Genomic DNA, 23,221 nt, shown 5'->3' on the forward strand with positions numbered 1-23,221 from the left:
TAAAGGGGAGTGGTCACGGCGGCTCACCTGCTCCTCTATTAGAATAAGGGGTGTGGCTATAGGCTCAGGATGCCTGTCTTGGCCTAATGGGCAGGGCTAAGGCACCCTCATTAGCATAGGGGCGTGTCAAACGATGTCCGATTAGCATATGGGGCGTGGCTAGGAAGTAGTGACACCTCTGTTAGCATAATAGGTGGGGTTAAAGGAACCTCATTAGCATAAGGGGCGTGGTTAGGAGCGAAGGGTATCTCTGTTATCCTAATGGGTGGGGGGGTATAGAGACCTCATTAGCATAAGGAGTGTGGTGCTTGGGACGTTCCTGTTATCCTAATGGGCGGGGTTACATACACCTCATTAGCATAAGGAGCGCGATTTTGGGCTCTTTCTCTGCACAACAGGTGGGGTCTAGGGCGCGCTCATTAGCATATGGGGCGGAGCCTTTCTCCTCCCCTTCCCCTCAGGGTACATAAAGCGGTGCCGAAGCGGCTGCGGGGGTGAGGGAGGGGTCTGTGGGTTCGAATCCCGGCGCCAGCCATTTGAACCCCCGAGGGGGGGGAAGAGGTTTCATTGCTGGGGGGGGTGGGGTCGAAGGACCCCCAAAAACCCCTTTTTCACCCCTCCCCCCCCATGGCTCGGGATAAGGAGAAGAGGAGCTGCGGGCAAGTGTTGGCTGAGTGGAGGGCGTTCCTCTGGGACCCCCGGACTCGCCAGTTCCTGGGCAGGACTGGGACCAGTTGGGGTAAGTCTTGGAGGCGGCGGGGGGGGGGAGGGGCGAGTGTTGAGAGGCAGGGTGTCCAAGATAATTTCCTCCCACCCCCTCAACCCCCCTTTACCTTATTTTTGGGGGGATTCATTGAGCCTTTCCTCCCCTAAATCCTCCTAATTGGGAGAGGTTAGGGTAGCTTGTCCCCCCCCTTACCCCCCCTCGGACCTCTGTCCCCTCCCCCGATCCCACAGCCCCCCCGTCCTCCCTCCCAGCCCTCCCTCCCCTAAAAGTGGAGTTGGGGGACCCCCCCCACCCAGCAGAGTCCCCTTTAAGATTGGAGGGTGGGAGGGGGTCCCCCCTTTAATACAGGAGCAGCTAAGGGGGGGTTAGGACCCCTCCCCCCTCCTAAGGGTATAGGAAGATGGGGACCCCCCAAATATATATTGGGGGGGCACCCCCATATGAATGCAATTAAGGGGGGGGCTTAAATAGGGTTAAATAAGGACCCTCCCCCCCTAGATATAATTGCTTCTGGGGGGGTCGTAAAGGAACCCCGCCAATATAGGTGCAGCAGGACACCCCCACCCCCCTGTATTTTTAGGGGGGGTTAGGGACCCTCACAGTATGGATACAGGGCTGAGGAGGGGGGGAGTGTGGGGGGGGGTGTGTGTGGGGGGCTCCTTAGGGGGCCTTCCCCCTCCCTGTAAAAAGACCTCCCCACCCCTCCATCTCCTAACGACCCCCCTCCAAAAACGATCTTCCAATAGAGGGGGGAAAAGAGGGGGGGTGTGGGGGGGTGTGTGTGTCAGTTTGGGGGGGTCCTGAGGAAATAACTGGGGGGGAAGGAGAGGGGAGAATTTGTGGCTCCCCCTTCCTTCCCCCCACCCCCCCCCTTCCCCCCATCTGTCGCTTTCCAGCCGCCAAAAGTAGGTCATGGTCGAGATTGGGGGATGGGAGCCACGGAGGGGGGGACCCCCCACCCGGATGTTAAGGGAGGGTTTAGGGGGGAGGTGAGGAGGCCTGACCAGCTGGATACCACCCCCCTCATCTCCCCCTCCTTCTACCCCCTTCCCCCCTTCCCTTTCTCTTTGCCCCATAGCCAAGGATACCCCCCCAGGGATGTAGATAGATGGGGCCCCCCCAACTCCACCCCAGGGACCTCCCTAGTCCCCCACCCCACTCCTTCCCCCAGGGACCCCCTCCCCCCTCTTTAGTTTATGGGGGAGGGATTTAGGGGTCTGGGGGGGGGTTAAAGGGAGTTTGAGGGGGTCATTGGGGGGTCCCCAGGGTCATTTAGGAGTCTGTGAGGGATTGGGGCGGGTGGCTAGGAGGGGTTTGGGGTGTTCTGGCGGTATTTGGGGAGCCTAGGGGGGATTTGGGGGTCTGGGGAGGATTTGAGGTGGGTCTGGGGGTGATTTGGGGGGGTTGGGGTGTGCTTGGGATGGTCCCAAGGGGTATTTAGGGGTCTCGGAGGGATTTCGGCAGAGTCCTGGGGGGTATTTAGGGGTTGGGGGGAATTTAGGGGGGGTCTAGAGGGGGATTAAGGGGTCTGGAGGGGTTAAAGGGGTCTGGAGAGGGATTTGTGGGAGGTCCTGGGGAGTATTTAGGGATCTGGAGGGGATTGGGGGGGGGGGGCTAGGGAGTATTTAGGGGCCTAGGGGGTGTTGGGGGGGGGGAGTCCTGGGGGATACTGGGTGTGGGGGGGGTCCTGGAGGGCAATTAGGGGTCTGGGGATGATTTCAGGGGGGTCTAGAGAGGTATTCAGGAGTAGGGGGGGATTTTGGGGGGGGGTTCCAGGGTGTAATTATGTGTAATTAGGGGTATGGGGGGGATTCTGGGGGGTGGGCCCCGAGGGGTTCTTTGGCTTAATTAGGGGTTGGGAGGGGTAATTGTGGGTCAGGAAGCAATTAGGGGTCAGGGAGGGATAATTAGAGATCAGGGAAGGTTAAGTAGGGGTCTGGGGGTGGCATCTAGGGATGGCATTTGGGAGTATCTTGGGGTCCAAGAGGCACATTTAGGGATTGGGGGGAGGATCCTGAACCCCTTTTTCCCCACCCCCAATTTCCCCTTCCCCATGGCTCCATTCCCTGCCTTGGGGTTGGCTTTGTGGCTGTTTAACACCTGGCAGGGAAGCATTTTGGAGGTGATTTTTGCTGCGCCCCCCCGCCCCCCCCAGGGCAGATTTACCTCGGGGGAGGGCTCTGAACACCTTCTTTACCCTCTCCAGGCCTGATCCTGCTCTTTTATTTGGTGTTTTATGGCTTCCTGGCCGGGCTCTTCGCCCTCACCATGTGGGTGATGCTGCAGAGCGTCGACCCCCATGTCCCCAAGTACCAGGATCGCCTCCTGACCCCGGGTGAGCTGCCCTTGCACGAGGGTTTGCACAAGAGGCCCTCTAAGGGCTCTCCTGCCCGGGAGTTTGCCACTAGGGATCCTAAAAGGGCTCTGTGAGGGGTCCCTTGCACGAGGGTTTGCACAAGGGTTTCCGCTAGCGGTCCCCTGAGGGGTCCCTGGCATGAGGATTTGCCGCTAGGGGTCCTAGCAGGGTCCCTTGCAGGAGGGTTTGGCATGGGGGCTCCCATGGTTGGGGGTCCTTGCACAAGGGTTTGGCCTGAGGGCTCCCATGGCGGGGATCCCTTGCACAAGGGTCTGCACAAGGAGGGTCCCTTGCACAAGGGGTCCCTGCCACGAGGGCCCTCAGGGCGGGAGGGGCTGGGGCCAGCTCCTCGTGCGAGGCCCTTAAGCAAGATTTGGCCCTCAGCTGTCCCCTGGTTGGCTGCCTCCTGGGGGGCTGTGGACCTCGCTGTGGCCTCTGATTGGTTGTGCCCTGGCATGGGTGTGTCCTGATCTGGGGGGCCTGGCCTGGGGTCTGTCGCCTGATTGGCTATGTCCTGTGTAGGGGCGTGGCCTCATGTGGGGCATGGCCCTTGATTGGCTGTGACAACTGCTTGGGCATTTCCTTGGCCCATGACCCCTGACTGGATGTTCCCTCGGGCCACAGCCCCTGATTGTCTGTGCCCATGAAGAGGGTATTCCCTGAGTGGCTCTGGCTCTTTATTGGGCATTTCCAGGGCCTGTGACCCCTGATTGGACCTTTGTTGCACCCTTGACCTCTGATTGGATTTTTCCTGGGGCTGTGACCCCTGATTGGCCGTTCCTATGAAGAGGGGACTGGGAGGGGATTGGAAGGGACAGGGAGGGACTGGGATGGTCCTAATCCATACTGGGATGGCATAAAACCATCCTGGGGTGATAGTGGGCGCTACTGGGAGGGCTCTGATCCGTACTGGAAGCTACTGGGATGGCGCAAATCTACACTGGGATGGCATTAAACCATCCTGGGGTGATACTGGGAACTACTGGACTCTCCCAGGACATACTGGGAGCTGCTGGGATGGCACAAATCCATACTGGGGTTGGTCCTGGGGGGGCAGTGTGGAGGTCTTGGGCTGCTCCCAATCCCTATGAAGAGGATATCCCTTGATTGGACCTTTCCTGGGCCCATGACCCCTGATTGGTCATTTCCTGAGTCTGTGACACCTGATTGGCTATCCCCAAAGGGCTTCTCCCCTGATTGACCAGGCCCCTGATGGGAACATGACCCCTGATTGGTCCTATCCTGAGGCCCCAAGCCCTGATTGGGCCTTTCCTGGGGACTGTGGCTTCTGATTGGCTGTGCCCAGAGCAGGCTGGCCTCTGATTGGCTGTTGCCTTGCTGCAGGGTTGATGATTCGTCCCCGGGCAGAGGGCCTGGATGTGACCTTCAATGTCAGCCAGAGCCAGACCTGGCTCCCATACGTCCAAGCCCTGCACCAGTTCCTGGAGCGTGAGTGGACTGGGAGGGGCCAGGGAGGGGATTGGAAGGAACTGGGAGGGGACTGGGAAGGGACTGGGAGGGGATTGGAAAGAACTGGGAGGGGACTGGGAGGGGATTGGAAGGTACTGGGAGGGGACTGGGATAGCCCTAATCCATACTGGGAGCTACTGGGATGGCACAAATCTATTGGGGTGCCCTTAAACCACACTGGGGTGGTCCTGGGAGCTACTGGGATGGCACAAATCCAATACTGGGATGCCCTTAACCCATACTGGGGTGGTCCCAGGCTGGCAGTGGGGAGGTCCTGGGCTGCTCCCAATCTTGTACTGGGATCTAACTGGTGCTACTGGTCTGGGGGCGTGTGTGTATGCAGCCTACAACGACAGCCTGCAGGCTGCCCGCAACGCCCCCTGCGTGCCCGGGCGGTACAACGAGCAGCCGGACGACGCCGTCCTCAACTACCCGAAGCGAGCCTGCAGGTTCAACCGCTCCGCCCTGGGAGCCTGCTCCGGACTGGGGCACACTGGGGCGGACTGGGACTACGGCTACGGCAGCGGCCGGCCCTGCGTCCTCGTCAAAGTCAACCGGGTGAGACACTGGGAGGAAGGTGGAGGGGATGGGAGGGAGTGGGAGAAGGATGGAGGGGACTGGGAGGGGTATTGGGAGGGGACTGGTCCCTACTGGTCTATCTTCCTCCAGGTCATCAACTTTTTCCCAGGGAGGAACAAAAGCATCAACGTCATCTGCATGGCCAAGGTGACACTGAGGTCCCCCCCTGCCCCAATATCACCTCCCCCCTCCCACAATGTCACCTCTCTCCCAGTTGTCTCCCCAGTGTCCCCTAAATGTCCTCTAAGTGTTCCCAAGTGTCCCCAACTGTTTCTGGTCTCTCCCCAGCGGCCTCGGGTGAAAGGGGACCTGGTAAGGGGGGGGGGATGTGCACGCCTCCAAAATCCTTTAGTTTCACCCCAAAATGCTTCTAGGAACCCCCAGGTCCTTTAGTTTCACCCAAAAAATGCTTCTAGGAGCTCCAAAATTGCCTTTTTCACCCCAAAATGCTGCTGAGTGGTCCCCATCATCCCCAATGTCCCTGTCCCGTGTCCCCAGTGTCACCGTTCAGTATCCCCACCCTGTGGCCGTATTGTCCTGTGTCCCCATGCAATGTCCCAAATGTTCCCAGTGTCACCTGCCATGTCCTCTCCATGTCTCCTCCATGTCCCCATCCTGTGTCCCTGCTGTACCCAATGTCCCCTCCACATCCTCACTGTCTCCATCCTGTGTCCCCTCCATGTCCCATTCAGTTCCTCCAGTGTCCCCACACTGTGTCCCTGCTGTCCTCAATGTCCCTCCTCTGTCCCCACTGACTATTGTCTCTCTCCCTGGCTGCACGGTGCAGGGACAGTCAACCACTGTAAGGGCACTGGGAGGGACTGGGATGGACTGGGAGGGGATTGGGAGGGACTGGGAGGTACTGGATGGGCAAAATGGGGGTCCCAGGGGGAGATTTAAGGGGGGGGTGTCTCCCGGGGGGCATTAAAGGAGGGTCCAAAGGGGAGGATATTTAAGGGGGTGTCTAAGGGGGGGGGGGTCTCAGGGGAGTATTTAGGGGGGGGGGCAGGGAGGGGTATTAATGGGGGTAGTTCCAAGGGGGTATTTTGGGGGGGGCTAAGGGGGGGAGGATTTCAGAGGGGTACTAGGGAAGGGCATTTGTGGGGGGGGGGGTGGTCAGGGAGGGGCATTAAAGGGGGATCCAAGTGGGGGTAGGATTTAAGGAAGGAATCCAAGAGGGAGGATATTTAAGGGGTGAGGGTCTCGGGGGAGTCCCCAATAATTTTGGGCTCCCTGCCCCAATACAGAGAGAGGAGGATGTGGCCCTGCTGGGACCCCTCGAGCTGTACCCCCCCAATGGCTCCATTGACCTCATGTACTTCCCCTACTATGGCAAGAGGGTCCACGTGAGTCACCCCCCTCCCCAAAATTGGGGGTCCCCAATATTTAAGACCCCCTCACAGTCAGTTGGGAGGGGCCCTGAAGCCATTGGACTCCATAGGGGTTGGAGCTGGGGGGGGGCTTGGATGGCTGGGGGGGCCTGGGGAGGGGGGACATCTGGGGGGATCCTTTGGGTGGTTTGGGGGTGAGGGTGTCCTTATGGGGGGGTCTTCGAGGGGGGTCCCCAATATTTGGGGTCCTTTGGATTCACTCAGGGACCCCTAGTGTGTGGGGGGAGGAGAGGCTGGGGGTCACCCTCGGGGTGCTGGGTGTCACCCTTGGGGTTCTGATATTAGGGTGGGGGGGGTGACCCCTTGGGGGTTCTGAGGTGTCAGTGGTGACAGAGTGGGGGTCCCCCCTCACCCCTCATCGCCCCACTCCCCTCACCCCCAGGTGAACTACACGCAGCCGGTGGTGGCCGTGCGCTTCAGCAATGCCAGCGCCAACGTGGAGCACCACATCGAGTGCCGGCTGCAGGCCGAGGGTCTCCGCACCGACGACGACCGCGACAAGTTTGCCGGGCGCGTGGCCTTCCGCCTGCGCATCAACCGTGACTGAGCCCTGCCCCCCAACACCCACCCTGGGACCCCAGCTCACACCCACAGATCCCACTGATCATCCCCAGACTCCGAGTCCTACCCTGAGACATTCCTCTTGCGCATCAACCGCGACTGAGCCCAACCACCCCAACACCCACCCTGGGACCCCAACTCACACCCACAGATCCCACTGATCATCCCCAGACCCCGAGTCCTACCCTGAGACATTCCTCTTGCGCATCAACTGCGACTGAGCCCAGCCGCCCCAGCACCCCAACACCCACCCTGGGACCCCAACTCACACCCACAGATCCCACTGCTCATCCCCAGACCGACCCCGAGTCCTACCCCAAGCCGTTCCTCCTGCGCATCAACCGCAACTGAGCCCAACCCCCCCAGCATCCCAACACCCACGCTGGGACCCCAGCTCACACCCACAGAACCCACTGATCATCCCCAGACCCTGAGTCCTACCCCGAGCCATTCTGCCTGCGTATCAACTGCGAAAGAGCCCAACCCCCCCAGCATCCCAACACCCACGCTGGGACCCCAACTCCAACCCTCCAATCCTAAGGACCACCCTCAGACCCCAGCTCCCACCCTGAGCCTACGAGTCCCAGCCCTGAGCCTACAACTTGCACCCTGACACCCCCAAATCCGCCCACACCTCCCACCATGGGCCCACAACCCCAACCCTGAGGCCCCAAACCCCACCCTGGGCCCCCTTGCCCCCCAACCTCCACTTCCACCTCCCCCTCCTGCTGCTGCCTTCGTTCCCCTGAGTCAGGTCTAATCCCTCCTTTTCTTCCCCTTTCCAGCTGCTCCTAACCTAACCTAAGAGTAATTAATAAGTGTACATAGATATTTTTTATATTATATTATATATTAAAAGGTGAGGTAGGGCCCTGGCTTCTCCCCTCCCCCCTTTTCTAGATCTCTGCTTTTACCACCCCTCCAAAAAAAAATTTGCCTCTCCTTGTGGTGATTTGGGGGTGGCTTTGGTGGTGGGTGGTGTAGGGGGGTGGTTATCTTTTTTAGGTGGTTTCTGGGGGGGTGGAGTGATGTAGGGGAGGCCAAGATGTCCACCAGAGCTGGGTTGTTGGGGTAAAGAGCAAGATGGCTGCCCCGTAACAAGGTGGAAGGAGTTGAGAGCGAGATGGCTACTGTGAGTCGTGTGGATGGTGGTGAGCAAGATGGCCACCGTTGGCTGGGGTGCGGTTTGGCCTCAAGATGGCTGCCACTGGTTGTGGGGAGCAGGAACAAGATGGCTGCCCTGCAACATGGTGGCTGGAGCTGAGCTCAAGATGGCTGCCATGGGCTGTGTGGGTGAACAAGATGGCTGATGGCTATGGGGTGGTTGGGACTCAAGATGGCTGCCACGGTAGGTTGAGCTCAAGATAGTGGCTGGCTGGTGGTGGAATCAAGATGGCTGCTGGCCTGCCAAGATGGCTGCTGGCCTGCCACGATGGCTGCCAGCCTGCCAAGGTGGATGCTGTGCATTGAATAACTCGGGCAAGATGGCTGCCCAGGCTGCAGAGGAAGGCTGCCAGTGGCTGAGCCATCCAAGATGGCTCCTGGGTGGCCATCTTGAATTGAGATGTTGCCATGGTAATATGGCAGCCATTTGGGGGCAGCCATCTTGGATCCTGTCTCCCACAGAAGCCACTAGCAGCCATCTTGAGCCTCTATCTTGAATACTTCCCCCTACAGACTCCCCTGGTGGCCATCTTTAGCCTCCATCTTGGATCCCATCTGCCCTGGAAGTCACTGGCAGCCATTTTGGATCCTGTCCTCTAAAGAAGCCACTGGCAGCCATGTTGAGCCTCCATTTTTAATCCCATCCTCCCTAGCCATCTTGCAGCCATTGTTCTCCCTCCATCACCTCACAGCAGCCATTTTGAAGCTGCTTCCCCACAGTGCACCCCCCTCACCCCTCCCAAAAAAAAAAAATAAAGCCACCCTTGAATTTTTTGGGTGAATTGAGGCAGTTTAAAGTACTGGGGGGTGGGGGGCAGCCCCCCCCCTTTACTTCTGGGTGCAACTGCTTCTCTTCTTGGGTTTTTGGGAAGGATTTGTGGGAGGGAAAGGAGTGGGAGAGGGGGGAGAGGTGACACTGGAGGCCTCCTGAGGCTGGGGAGGTTCTGGAGGGGGGGTTGGAGTTAATTAGGGGGAGGCCTGGGCTGTTAATGAGCCTAATGAAGTCATTAGGGAGGCCAAACCAGGGCTGCCTGCCAGGCCTTGGAGTCCCTTCCATTGTCCCCCTCCTCCCCCCCAGCCCCAAAAGTCCCCAAGCTGAGCCCTGTGGCCTCATTTCCAAGGGGAAGGGGGGGGGGCAGTGACATCATTAAGGGGGGGGAGGAGAAGGAGAGGCTAAAATCTTCCCAGTTTGGCCTAAATAGGTTCAGGTTCCCCTCCTCCCACACCCCTTAATTAATGGTTAATAATTAAGAGAGGTCTTGATTACCAGCCACCCCTCTGTAATTAATGGCTCCTAATTAAGCTAGGCTTTGATTAAGAGCTCCCTGCCCAACTAACAGCTCCACTCCCAATTAACAGCCCCCTCAATTAAGCCCCCCAATTAATAACCCCCAAATAAACTGTTCCAATTAATAAGCCCTCCAATTGAACTCATTAAGCCCCCCAAATTAATAAAATCCCCAATTAAACCCCTCCAATTAATCCCCCAGTTAAGAGCCCAAATTAACAACCCTGCCAATAGTAATCCCCAATTAATGACCCCAGTTAACATCCCCCCAAATCAGTATCCCAATTAATCCCTCAGTTAAAACCCCCATTAAGACCCCCCCCAAGGAAGAACCTCCCAATTAATAACCCCCTGATTAAGCACCTGCAATTAATAACCCCTAATGAACCCCCTGATTAACAAGCCCAACTAATAACTCCCCCCAATTAACCACACCCCAAGGAATCCTTCATTAATATCCCCCTAATTAATAACCTCCCAATTAATCCCTCAATGAACTCCCCAATTAATAACCCCCTCAATTAATCCCCCAGATTAATCCCCCATTTAAGAATCCCCTAATACTCTCCAATCAATAATGCCCCAATTAACACTCCCTCAATTAATAACTTCCAATTAAACCTTCCCCACTTAATAACCCCTCCAATTGTTCCCTCAATTAATAACCCCCTGATAATTGCCAGTTAATAAAACCTAATTAATCCCCTTATTAATAACCCAAATTAACAGCACCCCAATTAATGCCTCAATACCCCAAATTAATAACCCCTTGATCAAGCTCCTCCTCCTTAATAAACATCTCCTTAATGAACCTCCCCTTAATGGCCTCCCCACCCCCTCTTCATGACCCACAATGCCCTATAGCGGGGGGGGAAGGGGGGGAGACACGACAAATCCCCCCCCTAATCCCCTTCCTCCCCCCCCAATCCTGGCCAGATGGTGTCCAGGGGGGGATGGGGGGGAGGAGCAGTGAAGAAGGGTTACTGGGAGGGGCCCCAGAGCTCTATTTAGGGTCCCAAACATCCCAGTAAGGGGAGCTAGGAGGCACTGGGAGGGACCCCAGAGCTCCCTTTGGGGTCCCAAACATCCCAGTAAGGGGAGCTAGGAGGCACTGGGAGGGACCCCAGAGCTCCATTTGGAGTCCCAAACATCCCAGTAAGGGGAGCTAGGAGGCACTGGGAGGGACCCCAGAGCTCCCTTTGGGGTCCCAAACATCCCAGTAAGGGGAGCTAGGAGGCACTGGGAGGGACCCCAGAGCTCCATTTGGAGTCCCAAACATCCCAGTAAGGGGAGATAGGAGGCACTGGGAGGGACCCCAGAGCTCTCTTTGGGGTCCCAAAGCTCTCTTTGGGGTCCCAAACATCCCAGTAAGGGGAGCTAGGAGGCACTGGGAGGGACCCCAGAGCTCTCTTTGGGGTCCCAAAGCTCTCTTTGGGGTCCCAAACATCCCAGTAAGGGGAGCTAGGAGGCACTGGGAGGGACCCCAGAGCTCTCTTTGGGGTCCCAAAGCTCTCTTTGGGGTCCCAAACATCCCAGTAAGGGGAGCTAGGAGGCACTGGGAGGGACCCCAGAGCTCTCTTTGGGGTCCCAAAGCTCTCTTTGGGGTCCCAAACATCCCAGTAAGGGGAGCTAGGAGGCACTGCGAGGGACCCCAGAGCTCCCTGTGGGGTCCCAAACATCCCAGTAACAACAACTGGGAGGGACTGGAAGCACTGCGAGGGACCTAAAACCTGCCTCGAGAGTCTCTAAGGGCAACTGGGAGGCACCCCATGTACTGGGAGGCTACTGGGAGCACGGGGGAGGGTTACTGGAACCCCCAGGAGGTTACTGGGAGGTTACTGAGCGGCTACTGGTGCTCGCTGGGACTCTACTGGGGATTACTGGGAGGGCGATTAGCATGGGGGAAGGGCTGACATTGATCCCCGTTAACTGCGCCAGTCTGACCAGCTTGGAACTGGATAAACGGGGAGGGGGACGGGGATGAAGGCCCCCGGGATCATCTCCAGGCCAAGGGGACAAAGGAATTTCCAGCCTGGGGAACCGGAAAGGGACTGGGAGGTGACCAGGAGGAGACTAGGGGGGGACTGGGAGGCACTGGGAGGGACCTGGAAGCAGTGAGAGGAGATTGGGAGGGGACGGGGAGGGACTTCCAGCGGAAGCAACGAGGGACTAAGCACCGCCAGCCGCGACCAGGCAAGAGCATTCCGGCCGCGGGGGGACGGAGTGGGCGGGTCGTGGGCGGGGCTTGCGGCGGGAGGGGCGGGGCTCACTCCGACTCCTCTCCCTTCTCCTTCGCCCGCAGCTCTGCGCCGCTGCGGGGAAGCAGCAGCGCCGGCGCCCCCCCGCGGCGGCCCTTGGTCCTGCGAAGAAGGGGCCAGGGCAATTAATTAGGGATCCCCCTCATTAACACCCCCAGACTTTAATTACCTCCCCCGAGCCCAAATTACCCCTCCAGATCCTTAATTGCGCCCCCGCCCCCCAGGCCCCCATTGCTCCCTTGGGACCTTCAATTTTTCTTTCCCCCTCACTCCTTCAATTCCCCTCCCGAACCTCGTAATTAACCCCCCAGACCCTTAATTACCCCCTTGGGACCCCTTAATAACCCCTCCTGCCCCCTAATTTCCCCCCGACCCCTTAATTACCCCCTAGACCATTACCTCCCTTGAACCCCCTAATTACCCCCCCGACCCTTAATAACTCCCGTGGGAGCCCCTAATTGCCTCCCCCCACCCCCAAATCCTCCCCCCCCATCCTCCTTCCCCTCACCCCCAACTCCCAGATCATTCTAACACCCCAACCTTACCAAATCAGTCTGGAGGGGGTCCAGAAAGCCTGCAGGGGGTGTGTGTGTGTGTGTCTTCAGGACCCCCTCTAAAAGAATTGGGAGTCTGGGGGCCTCTGGAGACCCCCAAAAGAGGCCTTAAATAGGGACACCCCCCAGATAAAAGTGACCTTAAATGGACCACCCTCTCCCTCCCCCAGATCCAAATTACCACCCTGGGACTCTGCAGTTACACCCCCCTCCAGGACCCCCATTGCCCCACTGGGACCTCCCAATTGCCTCCCCAGAGAAAAATTGCCCCACTGGGAGCCCTCAATTGCCCACCCCGAGCCAATTTGTCCCCCCTCCCCCCCAGGCCCCACCTGCAGCTTCGGAGTCTGGGGTTTGCAGCCTCTTCTTGGAGCTCTCAGGGACTTCAGCTGGGAGGCAGAGGTGGACAGAGGGGGACTGGGAGGCACTAGGAGGCACTGGGAGGGAGTCTCCCCTGCCTTAACCCCACCCTCGGTCCCAGCCCCCCTTGCCTTCAGCTCCTCCCCCTTGCCCTTGCCTCCACCCTTTTATCCTCAGGTCCACCCCTGTGGTTAGGCCACAGCTTGAGTACTGTGTCCAGTCCTGGGCCCCTCAATTTAAGAAGGACATTGAGACACTCAGACGTGTCCAGAGAAGAGTAACGAGGCTGGGGAGTGGTCTTGAACACAAGCCCTGTGAGGAGAGGCTGAGGGAGCTGGGGTTGCTTAGCCTGGAGAAGAGGAGGCTCAGCGGAGACTCTATTGCTGTCTACAACTACCTGAAGGGAGGTTGTAGCCAGGTGGGGGTTGGTCTCTTCTCCCAGGCATCCAGCACCAGAACAAGAGCACACAGTCTCGAGCTGTGCCAGGGGAGGTTTAGACTGGATATTGGGAATAAATTCTTCTCAGAAAGAGTGATTGGCCATTGGAATGTGCTGCCCAGGGAGGTGGTGGAGTCACCATCACTGGAGGTGTTTGAAAGGAGACCAGATGAGGCACTTGGAGCCTTGGTTTAGTTGGTTAGATGGTGCTGGGTGATAGGTTGGACTTGATGATATCTGAGGTGTTTTCCATCCTGGTTAATTCTATTCTATTCTATTCTATTCTATTCTATTCTATTCTATTCTATTCTATTCTATTCTATTCTATTCTATTCTATTCTATTCTATTCTATTCTATTCTATTCTATTCTATTCTATTCTATTCTATATTCCTTCCTAGGCATAGGCTGCACTGCTGGCTGAGCAGGAGCAGCGTCTGGCTGCACAGCAGAAACAGACACAGCAGCGCCACCTGCCGGCAGCTGTGTCTCAGTGCCAAGCAGATGTGGCTCTGCACTGACAGGTGGCGACCGTACAGCTCTGTGCTTTGCCCAGGCATCATTGCCCTCCATAGGCTATTGGCAGCTCAGGTGGCTGACACAGGGGTCGGTGGGCACCTACCCTTACACCTACATCTGCATCCTCCTCTTCACCAGAATCAGCTGTCTTCTCTGTTGCTTAGCCTCTTTCCTAGTGCTCACAATGTAGACTGTTTCAAGAGTGGCTGCCCCAGCAGGAGACACTGCCAGGCTAGTGCCACTTACAGGTACTGCTGCTGGACTGCATCCACTTGCAGACGCCATCACTTATAGAATCATAGGGCTGTTAGGGTTGGAAGGGACCTCAAGGCTCATCCAGTTCCAACCCCCCTGCCATGGGCAGGGACACTTCACAACTACAGCAGGTTGCTCACAACCACATCCAGCCTGGCCTTGAATACCTCCAGGGATGAGGCTTCCACCACCTCCCTGGGCAACCTGTGCCAGTCTCTCACCACCCTCATGGGGAAGAACTTCTTCCTAACATCCAATCTGAATCTATTTTTTTCTCCATTCCCCCTCCCAGTCCTATCACTGATGACACCCTAAAAAGTCCTTCCCCAGCTCTCTTGTTGGCCCCCTTAAGATACTGGAAGGCCACAATAAGGTCTCCTCACAGCCTTCCCTTCTCCAGACTGATCAGACTCTTCTCCAGGCTTGCTCAGCAGGGACACACAGGACCATGGCAGGACCGCTGTGGCTTGCAAATGCAGATGCTGAAGCAAAAGGGAGGGGGGTGGATTTAAATCAAACATGTAGCATTTCGCCTTCCACCAAGCTAAGGTGAACAAGTTGTTCCTACCAAAAGCATGTTCAGGCACATCAAACCAATGAGTAGATAGCTTCAGCCTTCCCACAGATCAGCTTCCCATGGGAAAACAAGCTTGAAAGAAATCAGTAAAGGAACTAAAATCTCCTTTTCCCTTGGGGCTGCCATGCATAAAATAGTCAAACACCCACCCTGGGAAGTTTTCAAGCCACTTAAGCACTGCATTCCACACCTGCTTAAGCAGGCTCCAACACGAGCCAGAAGAGATAGCAAGATGCAGAGTTTACCAGCCAGTTATAAGGCAATCTGGTGAGAGGCTGAAGCACCAAGGTCAAAAGCACCAGTTTAACTTCCAATTCTGTATTTCTTCAGTCCCCCCCAAAACCTCTTAATTTCAAATGGCCTCCACCTTGGAAAACCCCCAGTAATTTCTGTCCTGGTTTGAGCAGGCAGGAAGATATTTTACCCCTCCCAAAGGAGTATCATAGAGAGGGTTGTGTGGCATCATAGCCATATAGGGTTCTGTGATGTCACAGAGCAGGCAGTGTGACATCATAGAGAGGGTTTTGTGATATCAGACAACAGGCAGCGTGACATCACAGAGCAGGGTGTGAGACATCACAGGATGTATTCTGTGATGTCATAGAGTAGGCTGAGTGACATCATAGATCAGAGTCTGTTGCCATCACAGAGCCTGTTGCCATCACAGAGCCTGTTGCCATCACAGAGCAGGCTGATTGACTTAATTTAGTGGGATGTTTAATAGAATAGGCTGTGTGAAATCAGAGGGTGGGAAGTGTGACATTGAACCATGTTGTGTGACATCGAACCATGTGGTGTGACATCATAGAGAGGGTCGTGTGACATCATAGAGTGGATTAGGTGATATCACAGAGCAGGATGTGTGACATCATATGGAGGGTTATGTAACATCACTCAGGATTGTATGACAGCAGACAGGACACTGTGCATAGTGCAGGTTGTGTGAAACCATAGCGAGGTCCTTGAGTGATGTCATACAATGGTCTGTGTGATATCCTCCAGTGGGCTGAGTGACATCATAGTGTGCATTCTGTGACATCATAGTGTGCATTCTGTGACATCATAGTGTGCATTCTGTGACATCATAGAAGAGGCTGTGTGGTATCATAAGAGGGTTATGTGAGATCAGAGAGACAGCTGTTTGACATGAGAGAGCAGGGTATGAGACATCACAGAACAGGCTGTATGGCATCATCAAGTGGACTCTGTGACATCACAGACTGGTTTGTTTGGCATGGCAGACCTGGCTCTGTGACATCATAGAGAAGTCTGCCTCACATCATAGAACAGTTTGTGTGACATCCTGGAAGTGTTATGAGTGGCACAACACCAGGGCTTGAGTGACATGGGAACAATTATTGTGAGACATCACAGGGACATTGTAGAGCACACTGTGTGACATCACAGAAGTAGTGTGGGCTGTGTGACTTCAGAGAGAACAACGTCATCATGGAGTGAGTTCTGTGGCACCATAGAGCAGTCTGTGTGATATCATCGAGCCAGCAGTGTGACATCTTAAAGATGACTGTGTGACATCATAGTGTCATTGTGTGACATCGTGGAGTGGGTTCTTTGACACCTTAGAGTGTGTTGTGTCAGCACAAAATGAATTCTGTGACAGCACAGAGCTGACTATGTGGCATCATGATTGGGTTGTATGACAACACTGAGCCTGAGATGTGACATTGAATGGTCTGTGCAACATCACACTTTGGGTTGTGGGACATCATAGAGTGGCTCCATTTGCTCTTGAAACTTTTCATCTAATCTAAAACAGTATCTACAATAATGAGTACATAAAGTTCAGAATCCATTCTGGCTGTCCTCACATGTAGATGGTTCAGAAAGCAGAACACAGTTTGTTTCTCTGCAGGATGAGGTGAAGAGAAGGAACAGGGACTCTCAGGTGACTCAGGGCTCTCAGGGTTCTTAGGGTTCATGCAGTGTAGATTCCTTATGGATTCTTCCTTTAGGCAGAGTGTGTATCTGTACAACACTCTGGGGTTAAACTCTCAGCTAAAGTTAGATTTCCTTGTCTAATACACTGAATTTCACCATTCTCTTGCACTACCCAATAAGCCTGACCAGGACCTTCAGCAGAAACGACAGGTTTGGTCTCTCTTGAGGGAGAAAATACCCAAACATTTTTACCTAACAAATTCTTTTCTCTAACAACAGGAACTCCATCACCTTCTACCTTTCATAGCGGATCTGATTGTGCTGGTACAGCTTGATTCACTGAGCCTCTATTTACCAGCCAGGTTGCTTGTGCTAGATGCTTCTCCCAGTTTTTCAAAGATCCACCCCCAATGGCTTTGAGAGTGGTCTTCAGCAAACCGTTGTAGTGTTCAATCTTCCCTGCAGCTGGTGCATAGTAGGGAATATGGAATATCCACTCAATACCGTGCTCTTTCGCCCAGCTCTTTACAAGGTTGTTCTTGATATGAGTTCCGTTGTCTGACTCAATCCTCTCTGGAGTTCCATGTCTCCACAGGATCTGTCTCTCCAGACTGAGAATGGTGTTAGGTGCAGTGGCATGTGGAACTGGATAAGTTTCCAACCATCCAGTGTTTGCCTTTACCACAGTCTGCACATACTGCTTACCAGAACGAGAACGTGGTAGCGTGATGTAGTCAATCTGCCAAGCTTCACTTGGACCATCTGTCACCATACCACAAGGGCTTAATCAGCTTTGCCTGCTTAATAGCAGCACAAATGTCACAGTCATGGATGACTTGTGTGATAGCATCCATGGAAATGTCTATGGATCTGTCACGAGCCCATTGGTAGGTTGCATCTCTTCCTTGATGTCCTGATGAATCATGAGCCCACCGAGCTAAGAATATCTCACCTCGGTGTTTCCAGTCGAGATCAAGATTAGAGTCCATGCCTACTTGAGAAACTCTTGCAGCTAGATCTGCCTGATGGTTGTGTTGCTGTTCCTCAGTAGCTTTGCTCTTAGGAATGTGAGCATCGATGTGTCTCACTTTCACTGGAATTCTCTCGATTCGATCAGCAATGTCCTGCCATAGGTTGGCTGCCCAAATGGGTTTTCCTTTCCTCTGCCAACCATTCTTTTTCCAGTTCTTTAGCCAACCCCACAGACCATTGGCTACCATCCATGAGTCGGTGTAGAGATAAAGCTTTGGCCATCTCTCACGTTCAGCCACGTCGAGAGCTAGCTGGACAGCTTTTACCTCTGCGAACTGACTGGATTCTCCTTCTCCATCCTTCGCCTCTGCAACTCGGCGTGTTGGACTCCACACTGCAGACTTCCACCTTCGCTTGTTTCCAACAAGACAACAGGAACCGTCTGTGAACAAAGCATCTTTCTTTTCATCATCAGAAAGGTCATTGTAAGGAGGAGCTTCCTCAGCACAAGCTACTCTCTCCTCTGGAGGTTTAGTACAGTTGGTACCTTCAGGCCAACTTGAGATCACCTCCACCAGATCAGGTCTTTCAAGATTTCCCATTCGAGCTCTCTGTGTTATCAGAGCCATCCACTTGGACCAGGTGGAATCTGTGGCATGATGTGGTGTGGAACCTTTGCCTTGGAACATCCAATTCAAAACTGGTAATCTGGGAGCTAAGAGAAGTTGTGATTCAGTTCCAATCACTTCAGAAGATGCTTTTACTCCTTCATAGGCAGCTAGAATCTCCTTCTCTGTTGTAGTATAATTTGCCTCTGAACCTCTGTAACCTTGACTCCAGAAACCAAGAGGTCATCCATGTGTCTCACCTGGAGCTCTTTGCCACAGGCACCAGGTCGGACCATTGTCACTTGCAGCCGTGTACTAAATGTTCTTCATGTCTGGACCACCTCGGACAGGTCCCAGACCCATTGCTTGAACTACCTCTTGCTTTATCTGGTCAAAAGCTGCTTGTTGTTCAGGTCCCCAGTGGAAATGGTTTCTCTTTCGAGTCACATCATACAGAGGTTTCACAATCTGACTGTATCCAGGAATGTGCAGTCTCCAAAATCCCACTATCCCCAAGAAACGTAGGGTCTCTTGCTTGTTTGTGGGATTTGCCATGGTAGAGACTCTGTTTACCACATCCACTGGAATGTGTCGGCATCCATCCTGCCACCACACTCCCAGAAACTGAATCTCTGTGGTAGGTCCTTTCACCTTGTCTCGTTTGATGGCAAAACCTGCATTCAGAAGAATGTCAATGATTTTGTTACCTTTCTCGAAGACTTCCTCAGCAGTTTTAACCCAGACGATGATATCATCGATGAACTGGATGTGTTCTGGAATACCGCTTCTCTCCAGAGCATCATGGATCACTACATGACAGATGCTTGAGCTGTGGATCCAGCCCACTGGTAATCTGTTGAAAATGTACTGGATTCCTCTCCAGGTGAAAGCAAACTGAGGCCTGCATTCCTCTGCTATGGGAATAGAGAAGAAGGGAGTGGGAGGGGATTGGGAGGGACTGGGAGGGGACTGGGAAGGATTGGAAGGGATTGGGAGGCACTGGGAGGGGTCCTATGGGGACTGGGAGGAGTCCTGGGGGGAGGTTGGGAGGGCCTGGAAGGAGGTCCTAGGTGGTCTTGGATGGGTTAATTTTAGCAGGGGTCTTGACAGGGGTTAATTTGGGGAGGTCCTAGGGTGTCTTGGGGGGTCCTGTAGGAAATCCTGGATAGTTTGGAAGAGGTCTTGGGGGGGGTTAATTTTGTGGGGCTTTAATTTGGGGAGGGGTCTTGGGGGTTGGGGTCCTGAGGAGCTTGGAGGAGGTTCTTCGGGGGGGTGGGTTTTCAGGGGTTTAATTTATGAGAATTTTTTCGGGGTGGGGGTGGGGGGGTGGGGTGGTGTCTTGAGGAAGTGGGGGGTTAATTTGGGCGTGGGCCTCTCTCTGGGAGCAATTCGGAGGGTGTCTTCCTCCACAACTCCTCTAGCCTGGCCTCGTAGATGCCATTGAGGCTGCAGTTCCCCAGCTCACACATAAGCTGGGGGGGGGGTGGGTGGGAGGGGAGATGCAGAGGGGTTTTAATTTTGGGGTGGGAGTCCCCAAAGTGTACTTTACAGGACATACTGCTCTAAGCAGTTGAAATAAGCTTGATTCTGAGAGGAATCCAAACTAATCAAAACACTGTTTGAGTAAAACCTAAAGGGAAAAGTCTAGCACCAAAGTGCTTTTATCATTTGATCTCCCTTCTGGAGCGAGTCTAAACGAGCACTGGAATTCTTGCCTACCTCTTTCCTCTGTTGAGATATTTGCTGTTCTATGCAGCTTCAAATTGCTCTATTATAAGATTAATAGAAACTAATCAACATATTTTTGGGGTACAACTTAAAGGGAAAAGCCTAGCACCAAATTGCTTATTCCATTTGATCACCCTTCTGGACAGAGTCAAAATGAGCCTTGAAATTCTGGCCTACCTCTTTCCTGTGTTGAGATACATGCTGTTTTATGCAGTTGCATACTGCTCGATTCTGAGATTAATCAAAACTAATCAAAACATTGTTGGGGTAAAACCTGAAGGGAAAAGCCGAGCACCAAATTCCTTTTTCCATTTGATCTCCCTTCTGGACCCTGGAGAAGAGGAAGCTCAAGGGAGACCTGTGACAGAAGGAGAGGACACAGCCTCAGACTGCGCCAGGTGATGTTTAGGCTTGAGTTGAGGAGAAAGTTCTTCACCGAGAGAGTCATTGGTCATTAGAATGTGCTGCCCAGGGAGGTGGTGGAGTCATCATCCCTGGAGGAGTTCAAGAGGAGACTGGACGTGGCACTTGGTCTAGTCATGAGGTCTGTGGTGACAGGTTGGACTTGATGATCCTCAAGGTCTCTTCCAACCTTAGTGATACTGTAAATATATGTAATTAAAGCTTTGTATATTCCATTCTGACTAATATCTATTCTAATATTCCCCTGTTGATTTAGCCCATCAGTTCTATGTTATCTTTACCTATTAAGAGCAGAAAAAATGCCCCCATCATTCCAGTATTTCTTTATGTATTTCATAGTTACAGTTGGTTTTCACTCTGACATGTTTTATTTTAACATTCTTTCTGCTAAGTGGAATCCAAAACTGAATAGGATACTCCATAAAGCAATATGGAGCCTCTATAGAGCCTCTGTAATACACTTTAGAGTTTCAATGGAGCCTCTATAGAGCCCAATGCAGCCTCTATGTAGCCCTATGGAGTACTATGGAGGCTCTATAGAGCCATTATAGAGCCCTAATGAGCCTCTATAGAGTCCTATGTATCCTCTATAATGTCCCATGGAGCAAAACGGAGCCTCTATAGAGCCCTAAGGATCCTCTATATAGTGCAGTGGCACCCTATGGATCCTCTACAGAGCCTCTAGAGAGCCACCATAGAGCCCTAAGGAGCCACTATAGAGCCCTAAGAAGCCCTATGGAGCCTCTACTGTGCCCTAAAGAGCCCTACAGAACCTCTATAGATCCCTATGGAGCCACTTTAGAGCCTCTATAGTGTCCTAAGGAGCCTCTATAGAGCTTCTATAGAGCCCCATGCAGCCTCTATGTAGCCCTATGGAGTGCTATGGAGGCTCTATAGAGCCACTATAGAGCCCTAATGAGCCTCTATAGAGTCCTATGCATCCTTTGTAATGCCCCATGAAACCCAAAGGAACCTCTATGGAGCCCTAAGGATCCTCTATATATCCCAGTGGAGCCCTATGGAGCCTCTACAGAGCCTTGAGAGAGCCACTAGAGACCCCTAAGGAGCCTCTATAGAGCACTATGAAGCACTATGGAGCTTCTATAGAACCCTAAGTAGCCCTATGGAGCCACTATACAGATTCTACAGACCCCTATGGAGCCTCTGTACAGCCCTAAGGAGCCTCTATAATGCCCTATAGAACCTCTATAGAGCCTTTACAGAGATTATATAGAGCCATAAGAAGCCTCTATAGAGCCCAATGAAGCCTCTATAATGGCTAATGGAGCCTCTATAGATCCCTATGGAGCCTCTGCAGCATCCTATGGAGCCTCTATAGAGCCTCTATAGAGCCCAATGCAGCCTCTATAGAACCCTATGGACCCTCTATAGAGCCCTTTGGAGCCTAGAGGCTCAAAGAGCCTTTAAGGAACCTCTATAGAGCACTATGGAGCTCTATGGAGCTTCTATAGAACCCTGAGGAGCCCTGTGCAGCCTCTCTAGTGCCTTAAGGAGCCCTAAGAAGTTTCTATAGAGCCTGTATAGAGCCTCTAGAGATGCCTATGTTGCCAGATAGAGCCTACCTCACCCTAGCATAGCCTGCCCCACCCAAGACTAGCTGTGGTCGTTTAAGCCTTAACTGGGAGTTAAGAGCTCAGATGTGGTCAAAGCTTAGAATCCCTCCCCCACTCCCCCCTCCTCCCTCCCAACAGAGAGGGGAAAAAAAAGGAAGGAGCAAATCCACCAAACAACAATTTGGAGTCGGCGTGGAAGTAGAGAGATAAAGAGTTTTCTTTAAACAAGATATATATAAACCAATAACAGGTAAGGTTCACAAGGGCAAGGAACAAGGATGGATGGGAGGGGGACAAAGAAGAAGAATACAAAACCAGTCTCTGAAGAGGCGTGGAGGCAGCAGGGAGAAGGATCAGGCCTGACCACGTGGCAGAGGAGCAGGAGGGCAGCCGCAGTAGCTCTCATCCAGGAAAGGTAGGAGCCTAAAGGAGACCTAATAGCTGCAATGCCCTGCTTTTTACACCCTAGCTGGGCAGGGAGGGGGGAGTGGAACAGACTCAGTTTCCCAGGGGGAAAACGCTCTGCAGGGAGGGCAAAGCACCCACAAGCCCTCCACTCTGGTTTGATTTTGTTTCCAGAATGGGCGTTAACCCCCCCCCCCACCCCCCCCACTTGTGCTGGATGAGGTTGAAGTTGGAGCTGAAGCTCTTTCCATGCTCAGCACAGCGGTACAGCTCCCCACTGGTGTGCTTGTAGCGGCGCTAATTAGACTGGAGCTCTGGGTGAAGCTCTTGCCACAGTCGGCACAGGTGAAGGGTTTCTCACCAGTGTGGCTGCGGCAGTGTTGGTGAGAGAGGACTTCTCAGTGAAGCCCTTGTTGCATAGGACGCAGGTGTAAGGCCTCTCGCCCGTGTGGGTGCGGCAGTGCTGGGTGAGAGCCTGTCAGTGAAACTCTCGCCACAGTCACAGCATCACAGTATAACTAAGGTTGGAAATGACCTTGAGGATCATCGAGTCCAACCTATCAACAAAGACCCCATGACTAGACCATGGCACCAAGTGCCACATCCAATCTCCTCTTGAATACCTCCAGGGTCGATGACTCAACCACCTCCCTGGGCAGCCCGTTCCAATGACGAACGACTCGCTTGGTGAAGAACTTCCTCCTCACCTCGAGTCTAAACCTCCCCTGGCGCAGCTTGAGCACACTGGTGCTGCTTTTCACCAGTGTGGGTGTGGTGTTGCTTGGTGAGGGTGGACTTGGAGCTGAAGATCTTGCCACTCTTAGCCCAGCGGTACAGCTTCTTGTTGGTGTGGGTCTGGTGGTGCTTGGTGAGGGTTGAGATCTGAGTGAAGCTCTTGCCGCAGTTCCCACAGTTGCCACAGACATAGAGCCTCTCACCAGAGCAAACACAGCGGTGCTGGGTGAATGAGAATTTCCAGGTGAAGCTCTTGCCACACTCAGTGTGGTGGGTTGAGAGAGAAGGCCTAGCTTTCTCTCCCCCACAAAGGGGTCAAGGGTATACGGTAGCTGCGCTCCCCTGAAAGCTCAAGGTCCATTTATGGGAGAGAGAACGTA

General features: G+C 53.9%; 1 protein-coding gene across 3 annotated transcripts; it reads left to right on the forward strand.

The window, feature by feature from the left end:
- The first annotated feature begins 476 nt into the window (after positions 1 to 476).
- Positions 477 to 7,961, forward strand: ATP1B2 (ATPase Na+/K+ transporting subunit beta 2). Of its 3 annotated transcripts, XM_068157119.1 has the most exons (9): positions 477 to 739; positions 2,934 to 3,062; positions 4,428 to 4,532; positions 4,897 to 5,111; positions 5,223 to 5,279; positions 5,421 to 5,444; positions 5,920 to 5,934; positions 6,380 to 6,478; positions 6,906 to 7,961. In XM_068157119.1, exons 1-9 carry the CDS (start codon positions 628 to 630, stop codon positions 7,068 to 7,070), a joined length of 921 nt encoding a protein of 306 aa, XP_068013220.1. In that variant the 5' UTR covers positions 477 to 627; the 3' UTR covers positions 7,071 to 7,961. The 3 variants fall into 3 exon arrangements, with proteins under 3 accessions (XP_068013220.1, XP_068013221.1, XP_068013222.1); XM_068157120.1 differs by lacking the exon at positions 5,421 to 5,444; XM_068157121.1 differs by lacking the exons at positions 5,421 to 5,444; positions 5,920 to 5,934.
- The last annotated feature ends 15,260 nt before the right edge of the window (positions 7,962 to 23,221 follow it).

Source organism: Melanerpes formicivorus, unplaced genomic scaffold, assembly GCF_026170545.1.
Source record: "Melanerpes formicivorus ecotype bairdi unplaced genomic scaffold, bMelFor1.0.p_v2 SCAF_36, whole genome shotgun sequence".
Classification (NCBI taxonomy): Eukaryota; Metazoa; Chordata; class Aves; order Piciformes; family Picidae; genus Melanerpes; species Melanerpes formicivorus.

Coding starts and splice junctions, on each gene's coding strand:
- ATP1B2 (XM_068157119.1), top strand. CDS start 628: ATGGCTCGGGATAAGGAGAAGAGGAGCTGCGGGCAAGTGTTGGCTGAG. Junction 3,063..4,427: donor GGATCGCCTCCTGACCCCGG/GTGAGCTGCCCT, acceptor GCCTTGCTGCAG/GGTTGATGATTCGTCCCCGG. Junction 6,479..6,905: donor ACTATGGCAAGAGGGTCCAC/GTGAGTCACCCC, acceptor CCTCACCCCCAG/GTGAACTACACGCAGCCGGT.